The sequence below is a fragment of the Misgurnus anguillicaudatus genome, chromosome 10 (genome assembly GCF_027580225.2).
Source record: "Misgurnus anguillicaudatus chromosome 10, ASM2758022v2, whole genome shotgun sequence".
Classification (NCBI taxonomy): domain Eukaryota; kingdom Metazoa; phylum Chordata; class Actinopteri; order Cypriniformes; family Cobitidae; genus Misgurnus; species Misgurnus anguillicaudatus.
In genome coordinates, this window is record NC_073346.2 from 18028546 (window position 1) to 18038488 (window position 9943).

The 9943-nt window shown below is 37.0% G+C and overlaps 1 protein-coding gene across 2 annotated transcripts; it reads left to right on the top strand.

The window, feature by feature from the left end:
• Positions 1 to 9943, top strand: slc2a3b (solute carrier family 2 member 3b). Of its 2 annotated transcripts, none has more exons than XM_073872016.1 (12): positions 1 to 516; positions 1038 to 1130; positions 2503 to 2604; positions 2704 to 2864; positions 2953 to 3193; positions 4023 to 4185; positions 5104 to 5291; positions 5476 to 5580; positions 5876 to 5979; positions 6080 to 6143; positions 6251 to 6451; positions 8452 to 9943. In XM_073872016.1, the coding sequence occupies exons 2-12, from the start codon at positions 1107 to 1109 to the stop codon at positions 8704 to 8706; spliced, it is 1608 nt and encodes a 535-aa protein (XP_073728117.1). In that variant the 5' UTR covers positions 1 to 516; positions 1038 to 1106; the 3' UTR covers positions 8707 to 9943. The 2 variants fall into 2 exon arrangements, with proteins under 2 accessions (XP_073728117.1, XP_055065790.2); XM_055209815.2 differs by having other exon boundaries at positions 15 to 516; positions 986 to 1130; positions 5876 to 5977; positions 6081 to 6143.

Below are 9943 nucleotides of genomic sequence, written 5' to 3' on the forward strand. Positions count from 1 at the left end.
ATGACAACAATAAGTGTTTCATTGTATCGGAGAGTTTGTTCAGAACTGTGGATGCTGTAATGAATCCGGTGGGATTCTGCGTGAGATGAACAAACGGGCGATTCTTTCATCCTCTCTAATTCTCGCGAAAAACGCTCGAGTACCAAAAAAGTTAATTCACAGGGGCGCGTGTCTTAATGCCTCGTGAGCTGCCTACGGAGACAGCATCACAGGCGAAAACATGCGGATATGATGCCTAAAACGGTTTCTAGGTAGACAGCTCACTACGGTTTGAAACTTGATCAAAAATCTCTCTTAAGAAAAAGAGGGCCTTAACTGAACTTCTCTTTTACATATCCTGTGAGTCACTATTACTGAAAATTGTCGGCTACGTCTGTGTGACGAAACAGCCTAGAACGTGCTGGTGCTCGCGTCTCAATCTCCCATAAATCCACGAGTGTTGCTCAGTTGCTCAGAGAGCGTTTTATTGAAGTGTTTGTCATCAGCGACTGAACGTCATCTGCAGAAAACCTGAACGTAAATATGTTTTATATATTGGAAAATATATTGCTTAATATTTGTTTTAAATATTCTGTATTAGGTTTTAAATAAATGTTAAGAACAAATAGAAGTAAATATTTTTTAAACAATTATGTGCATTAATAACAATATTTTATACTTTAATTTTACTTAGAGACAGTGTAAAAACTGAAAAGTTGGTAAAAACTTAAAAGAGTGAAAAGTTAGCATAACTTCAACTACAAAATTATACAATACAATTGGTAACACTTAATTCAACTTTTAAGTTGCAGTGTACTTCTTGACTGAGTGCCTGTTTGATAAAGAGGTGGGATCTTGAGCTGACAGAGATCTTGTATTTGACTTCTACAGTTTGCTTTGCAATATATTGCTGGCATCTCAATCCAGCAGACATCCGTTGCAGGAAACCATCTTTTCTGTGGTGGCTGTTTGTGAAGAATTTAATAGGACTTGTTCGGTTTCCCAGAGTCATTTGCAAATTTGGAATTTGAACATTTTTGTTTGTGAACTACGCACAGAAGTTTCATTGCAAGAAGAGGAAGACCAGCAGACATCCGCAGCAAATTTCTGTTGCAACATAAAGCAGGATGGAGAAGATGAAAGATGGCAAGGTACTGTATTTTTGCATGTTGGTTTTTAGTCTACGTTATCATTATATAAAGAGCAAGTGTGACATTTAGCTTGCTCCTTTATAATATATAAGAAAAGTCTTATCATCATCATCAATTTATTGAAAATTGATATTTTCTATAAAATAATAGTACGTATTGAAGTTGATGTAGTTTCTAATATGTTTAGTTAACGGGTAATGGGGAGCCACCTATTTTATTTGGGCTACTACCATATGTTAGCAATAAAAATAATAGTGTATAGCTTTGGTAACTTTTTAAAAGGGCAATGCACGTGGTCATCTGAATTTAGTTGACATATTTCAAATATTTATAAAAGCTTGTCTGCCCTTCAGTGTACTTCATTGTATAGCTGTTTTACTGTTCAAATACGGAAATATGGCATAAAGTGGCTGTACAATTTTGTACGCTTTGACATAGTTCCTGCCAACAGTCTTTGACATGCCAAAACTGTGCATGCGATATTGCTTCTGGTTTTAGTTTTTTGGATAATCATCTTGCATGAGATAACAATCAAGTCTTACACTGAAAACAGGATAACAGAGAATGACTTGTGCAAGAAACTGAAATGTGCGGAAGAGAGAAAAAAAAGGAGAAAATTCTGTTTAGAGCAGGGTTCATACGGCACGTCTAAACTTGAACATACGAACGGCATCCTTACCAGTTCCTACTTGTTTTAGAATGGATAGTATGGAAATTTCCAATGTGTGCCACTTTAGTATGTAATAACCATGCTTCTTATTTATGAATGTTGGAAGTCCCCATTCAAGTGTCAGATATGAAGTTAACACACCAATATTGGCACTCCCCCACCCGTCAGTCATTTTGAGTGTGTACGTGATGTGGGTTTTAGCATAGACTTTTTATAACCTTAGACCAGTTGGCACACGCCCCACGCAGAACTACATAGTGATGATAGGAGTGTAAGGCTTTTGTATTAACATTTGCAAAAACAGAACTGACCTAAAATTGTGGCTTTCTGTGGATGATGTTGATCTAGATATGGTGACCAGTACACACCAGTTGCCAGTTTATTTGACATACTGTGTTCTGTCAGTCAGGTTAATTAACCCTTTCACCTCTGACCAGATTAGTCCTCTGTGCGGTTGTAAATAAGTTTTTGATTTCATACGTTTAATTGATATATTACACCCAACAATTAGCTAAGGCTGATGTTTTATATAATTTAGCATAAGATAGAGAAACAGATATTATAGTCAAAGAATCCAGACGTCTTCGGTACAAAATAATACATTGGAAATACAGTATTATGAATGAGTAATGAATATTTTTGAAACATAATGTAGCACAATGCTTTAAGGCTTTCCTGTAACAGTTTCCTCTCTGTTTTTAGGGGAAGCAGGTGACGTGTTTTCTCATGTACTGTGTGTCAACAGCAGTCATCGGCTCGCTGCAGTTTGGCTACAACACAGGGGTCATCAATGCACCCGATGAGGTAAACTCTCATTGAAAAAAAAACACACACAGTGACTCTCTAACACTTCATTTAATCATTTACATCTGTCTGTCTCTCCCTTTCTCTGATGATGTTCAGAAAGTGAAAAACTTCTTCAAAAATGTGACTTTGGCTCGTACCGGAAAGCCCATGCATCCCTCTACTGTCACAACAGTGTGGAGTATTGCCGTTTCTATCTTCAGTGTCGGTGGGATGATCGGCTCTGTCTGCGTTGGTGCTTTGGTTAATAAGCTTGGGAGGTGAGAAAATTAAATTAAACATCAATAAGAGGCAGCTTAGGGCAGAAGAACAAATTTTCTTTAATTTTCGCAATTATTCTCTTTATAGACGAAGGTCCATGCTGCTGTGCAACATCCTGGCTGTGATTGGTGGAGGGCTAATGGGTTTATCCAACAAGTGCAACTCCTATGAAATATTGATTTTGGGTCGTCTGGTGATCGGCGTGTTCTGTGGACTGTGTACAGGGTTGACGCCCATGTACGTTGGTGAAATTGCTCCAACAGCACTGCGGGGAGCTTTTGGTACCCTTCACCAGCTTGGGGTGGTCATCGGCATCTTGGTGGCACAGGTTAGATATTGCACACACATGTTGTATCCATGCCCGCAAGAGTGCATGCTGTCAAACAGGGGACAGACCATTTATATTAACATTTATGCATTTGGCAGACGCTTTTTCCAAAGAAGGATACAATTGGGTTTAAACAGCAGCATAAAGTTAAAATAACTTGGTTTTGAAAGTTAATTGAACGTACTATTTTAAGTTTTGACCTGTGAATAGTTGACATAACTTATAAAAACAAGTTAAAATTGTTTCATTTTTTTTAAGTTAAAGAAACAAAGAAATATATGTTGATTTGACAAAAATGCAGAATTATACAGGAGCAAATATTAAGAAACTTCAAATTGCATGTGCATCTTTCAAATCAACTTTTCAATTGAATTTGTAAGGAATAATTGACGATGGGCCATTGAATTATAAGAAAATAATGGTGTTACACCGCGGGTGTGCATTATTTTCAAATAATTCAAAGGAACGGAGTCAATTATTCCTCTTACGGTTACCACAAACATTGCCCTGGTGCCAATTTTTAAGACATTTGACAAGTTAGGTGTGCGGTTATCAGAAATTAATGCATACCTACGGAACATTTCTCAGCCAATCAGAATACAGCATTCAACAGACCCGTGGTATAATAATTTGTAATTCCTTTTTTAAATTTTGTGAAATGCAAAATAGTAGCATTTATATTGATGGTCTAAAGCTGTATATTTTATGTATAATTCTTTGATTCTCATCTTCTGTTACTCTTTTTATTTATTTGCCATGTGTCATTTAAATATACACATATATGGTGAGATATGTGTAAAATAGTAATCAATTGTAACTTGTACCTTAGATCTTTGGTTTGGAGTCATTGCTGGGATCTCAGACATTGTGGCCGTTGCTGCTGGCTTTGACAACCCTGCCTGCAGTAGTACAAAGCATTATGCTGATTTTCTGTCCAGAAAGTCCTCGCTACCTGCTAATCAATCTGAACCAGGAAGAAAAGGCACGACAAGGTGAGTCCTTATTGGCTGCTAAGCACAGAACGATTATCTTCACAAACATCACTTTGAGTCTCCCAGTAGTCAAGAATTTTAGTATTTATTTAAAAACGTATGCTTAAGCATCATAATAGCATTATGTAAAAGTTTTACCCGTCACAGAAATTACTTTATGCTTTAAAACAGCTTGAATGTAAGTCTACATCCTTGCCTTATTTAAGATACGCGGATCTATGAATATGCAAATTAGTCCCCACTTTGAGTCATCATTTCAATGAATTTGCACATTGTCATAAAACATATTAAAGGGGCCATGGCATAAAAATCTGACTTTTTCCATGTTTAAGTGCTATGATTGGGTCCCCAGTGCTTCTATCAACCTAGAAAATGTGAAAAAGATCAACCCAGTAATCATTCTCTACAAGCACATGAAAAAATATGTTATTGAAATTTGGCTCTCCTTATGATGTCATAAGGAACTCTTATTATAATAATACCACCTTAATCTGCACTATCCAACCACAGCACTGCCATTTAGTGCAGAGAAAGGCACAATTTAGTTTCAATTGCAACAAACCACCATCATTGTGATCAGTGTTTGAATTTCATCCGATCATTTGCATTTTAAAGGACACACCCAAAACGGCACATTTTTGCACACACCTACAAAGTAGCAATTTTAACATGCTATAATAAATTATGTATATGGTATTTTGAGCTAAAATGTCACACATGTGCTCTAGGGACACCAAAGATTTATTTGACATCTTAAAAAAGTCTTTAAAACACCATATAAACATATAAACAACAATAAAACCTGTTTTTATTTTCACATTGAGACTATAACAGCAGCTGAAGACTAGGAGATTTAACAAACCATTTAGCATCTCTAGAGCAACTACACAGTATTTACTCTTTCTACTTATCTTTTAGTGCTGATTAGTCTTCGTGGACATTCAGATGTGGAGGATGATATTCGAGAGATGAAGGAAGAAGCCATAAAGATGTCCACGGAGAAGAAGGTGTCGATCCCAGAGCTGTTCCGTAACGCCTCCTACCGACAGCCCATTATCGTCGCCATAATCCTGCAGCTTTCCCAGCAGCTCTCTGGTATCAACGCTGTGAGTCTCATGCTAAATATTTTTTTACATTTCCCCACACTACTGGCTTTAAAAACTGATCTATGATTGGCACATTGCTTCAACATCAGTACTAGCCATGACACTACATTTCTAAAATATTGCTGATGTTAATTTATTAGGGTTTAGCAACTTCCGTAACTAATCTAATGTGTTTTATTTGCAGGTGTTTTATTATTCAACAGATATCTTTAGGAGTGCAGGTATCACTGGGCCTATCTTTGTCACTATTGGAGCGGGCGCAGTCAACACTGTCTTCACTGTGGTTTCTGTGAGTGTCTCAGTGCTTTCATACATGCATTAAAAAAATGGAAAAATTTAGTTATTAGTTACTTCAATTATAGCATAAGTCGTAAGACATAGACATTGATCATCACGTTTTACAATAGTATAAAGGTGATAAAAGTTTCATTTTGGGGGGAATTATTAGTTAAAATTATTCAAAATTTTAGATTCATTCTTCACATGCTTTATCTTGCTGGACAATCTAACGCAATTATACCTGTTTGAACCTTTAAAAAGGATGTAAACATTCGTTCTGATGTTTCTCTTGTTTTGATCACCAGCTCTTCCTGGTTGAGAGAGCCGGAAGAAGAACCCTTCATTTGATTGGATTGGCTGGAATGGCTGTCTGTGCTTTAATCATGACCATTTCTCTTAAACTAGTGGTGAGTGATACTTTTCATCTGTCAATCACTTTTCACATGACAAACTACTGATCTTTATAATAACAAAATAACTGTGTTTTAATTTTGTGTTATTGTTTATTAGAACCCTGTAACGGTGGAAGCTGGGCTTCAAAATAGCACAGCCATAGCAACAACATCTGAAGTAGTAAGTGTTTGATCTTCTAATTTAGGCACAACTGACATTTGCGTCAGTATTCGGTTACTTTATTGTCATTTTCTCAGATTTTTTAACAAATTTTCTCTGACTTGTAGGGAACTTCTGCAGTCAGCATTTTGGCCATTGTAGCAGTCTTTGGATTCGTGGCTAGTTTTGAGATGGGACCTGGACCGATCCCATGGTTCATAGTTGCAGAGTTATTCGCTCAGGGTCCACGGCCGGCAGCCATGGCTGTGGCTGGATGCTCGAATTGGACCGCCAACTTCCTTGTTGGACTGCTGTTCCCACAACTATTGGTAAGTACAGAATTATACAAAGTGGAAAGAACACCAAATCACATTTATAAAAAAAAGTGCATGCTTACCATAGCTTTGTCAAAATCGAATGGATTAAACTGTTATTTACCTGCTTCTTTATTGGATATAAAAATCATAAATAAATCCTCCAGATCATTACGAGAATAAAAGGAGAGCAAATGGGCTTTGCCGAAGTGTCGTGCTTCTCAGATTTGTCTTTTTGTAAGATATCACTGATGTTTAACTCTTTTCCCACCATTGACGACTTTACTAGTCAATTAAGAGAAAACGCTTCTGTGCCAATGCGAGTTTTTCCCGGCAATCTGTATTTGCGCTATTATCCACCAGGTGGCGCCATTACCCAACTTATAAAACCCGGAAGTAACCCCTTATGCTGCGTTTACACTAGCCGCGGTAGACGCGTCAAGCGCGAGTGACTTCAATGTTAAGTCAATGTAAAGATGTGTTTACGCGCGTCTGGAGGTCTCGCGGTGCGAACGAGGCATTAAGGGCGAATGACAAGTTGAAAAATCTGAACTTTGGTGGAAAATTGTGTCGCGTTAACTAGGGCTGGGTATCGATTCAGAAGTTCCAGATCGATTCAATTTTGATTCATAAGCTATCAAATCGATTCAATTTCGATTCTCGATTCAATTTTCGATTCCGGTTCTCGGGTCGGTTTTTATACTCGATTCTCGATTCAACTCAACGAATATAGATTTAATACAAATACTATATTAATAAAAAAGAACAGCAAACAGAAGTTTACAAGTGGGTAATTAATAAAAAGAAATTAAAAGCCACAACACTATTGTCGTCGTCTTGCTTGTGAAATCTAAAATGCTTCCATACCTCTTACTTTTTATGTGAAGGTGGCATTAAAGTCGATGAAGCACCCAAAACAGCCATTTTAAGCACTGAATGAATGAATGACAGGCTCACCTCTCGCTCCTTGGTAACATCGCGCAAGGCAAAAAAGAGGGTGACTAGTGAAGAAGACTATTAATTTGATTAACGTTAAACGCGGAGTCCACAATGTTTGAAAAACGATTTGGAAAAGGAACGGGCCGACTACCAAAACACACACATAGCCAAACAGCAGTAAGGAGCGTGTCTACTAACTGACATCCTTGCCGTGTTGCGTATGTGTGGGGCGGGTCTATCAACAGAAGGTCCAGATTCTATTGGGGTAGGGGCGTGTTTGTTTAGGTGATTTCAAATATCAACATTGGCTTTCAAACATCATGGATCATCATCGCTCTGAATCTGATTTCTATCAAAAGTCCTTTACAAAAATGCAATCATCTCAGCTTTTTTGCTCAAAATGTGGTATTTTTGAAGAAACCTACTCATATATGAGAGGTGATAAAAGAAAACAAATGAAGGTAGGATGAAACATTTTTTTGTTTAAAAGCATTAAAGGCGGGGTGCACAATGTTTGAAAAACGCTTTGGAAAAGGAGACGGGCCAACTACCAAAACACACTTATAGCCAATCAGCAGTAAGGAGCGTGTCTACTAACAAAACATTAGCCCACTATCTCTGGATAACTTATTATTCACTACATGTTCTAGACATAATATTCAGCTACGCGCCGATTGCCAACAAAGCAGACATTCGATGCAGTTTTACTTACCGCCTGCAACTCATGAACCAGCATTAAACAAACACACACACAACCCCGCCGCTACCCCGCACTCGTTACACAACAGATCAGTAGCTGAAAAAAACTTTCCAAAACTTGAACAAAAAAGTGGATTCAGCACAGAAATACTCCGACATACGTCCAAATGTTTTTTTTTAAACTTTGCCCATGTTTGGCATGAGAATCTAACTCTTTTACTGTATTAATAAGTAAAGAATGCATGAAATACCCCTAGACCCACCCTAATATATATAATATAACTAATATACTGTATATAGAACATAATTGAGTTTTATAACCGAGAAGTCGAAAAGCAGCATCTGAGCAATACAATTGTCCTCTGCTTCTTTTCCAGAACCTGTGTGGTCCATATGTGTTTATCATCTTTTTCGTTCTCCTCATCTTCTTCTTCGTCTTTACCTACTTCCGGGTTCCTGAGACCAAGGGACGGACCTTTGAGGACATTGCCCGTGGATTTGCCAATACTGCAGGTTCTAACCCTCCAGACTATTCCTCTCCAGACAGTGTAATTGCTCGACCAACATCCACATCATCAGAAAAAGTACAAATGGCTAACTTGGGTAGACAGGAGTCGGTAACAAATCCATAGAAAAGTCCATAGCTAAGACACGTGTATGATACTTAATTATTAGACAGATGTAATAGCTCGAAGCAAAGACATCATGTGACACACAGGAGATTTATCATTTATCTTGCACATCAGCATTTACTGATGTGTGATGGTGGAGAATGATTTCTCACGGTGAGTAAAAAATAATTGCATATGCAAAAATTGATCTTATTACTGTAGACAAAACTATAAATTGGAAAAATGGATTCTCTTCCTAAAAAGGGACCTTTGCCACGATGCCATAGAAGATCCTTTTGGTCAAAAGAACCAGCTCTATTGTTACCTTTTTATAGCCTGAATAACACTTTAACATTTGTGTTTACATAAAGTTTCTTTATGATACAACACAGCCCAAAATAGTTCTTCTGTGGCATCATGTAGCACCTTTATTTTTATACGTTTGAGGTATTGTGAATAATACAAAGAGCAAACTGAGATTTTGAAGCACTTATTGCCCCAGTATTTTTGTTAAGAAAAAACATGCTCAGGCAAGTGTTGTTGTTGTTAAACCAGTTTATGTAGTTAATATAACGTCCTGCTGAACGTATGTGTTTAAATAGTGTTATTCATCTCTAAAGTATTTAGCATGACATGTTATCACTCAACATCACTTGAGTGGTAATGCATACTGATGCGAAATTATGTGACGATGATCACAGATCCAGTGTTTAGCATGAGCAAACGTGCATCCGGCATGTCATGAGTTTTACCAAGTCCACACCAAAAGTGTTTTCTTGTTTGAATGTATTTAACACACTGTAATGTGGATATGTATTTTGTTATATTTATGCATTTCTGAAGACTGAACATTTTTGTTAAATAATTGCATGAGAACTTTGTATTTATGTTTGTTTGAGAGTATAATATAACTAAGCGGAACATTTGTATTATAAACAACTGATGTCATATCATGTGACTGATTGCATTGAACTCATCAACTCTTTGGTATTCCTTACAATATAACTCTGATCTCAGTGTGTCATTGCAAAACTGTTCCTGAAATCTGTGTTTCACCCAGGCCAGTACATCATCCAACAAATTATTTTCAGTATTATCTTACATTCACAATTTCCATTCATAATCCACAATCATGTGATAGTTACTGTATAACTAATAATGGTTTTTGAATTATTTCTGGGAACCGTTCAGTTGTGTATTTAGTATGCACTTTAATTTGTTTTGTAACTCTGAATGATTAAAAACCTTGTTTGTAATA

Excerpts from the sequence above, each read along its gene's own strand:
- slc2a3b (XM_073872016.1), top strand. The coding sequence starts at position 1,107 with ATGGAGAAGATGAAAGATGGCAAG. Across the intron at positions 5,581-5,875 it reads CTGTCTTCACTGTGGTTTCT|CTCTTCCTGGTTGAGAGAGC; the intron begins GTGAGTGTCTCA and ends TTTGATCACCAG. Across the intron at positions 5,980-6,079 it reads ATTTCTCTTAAACTAGTGGT|GAACCCTGTAACGGTGGAAG; the intron begins GAGTGATACTTT and ends TATTGTTTATTA.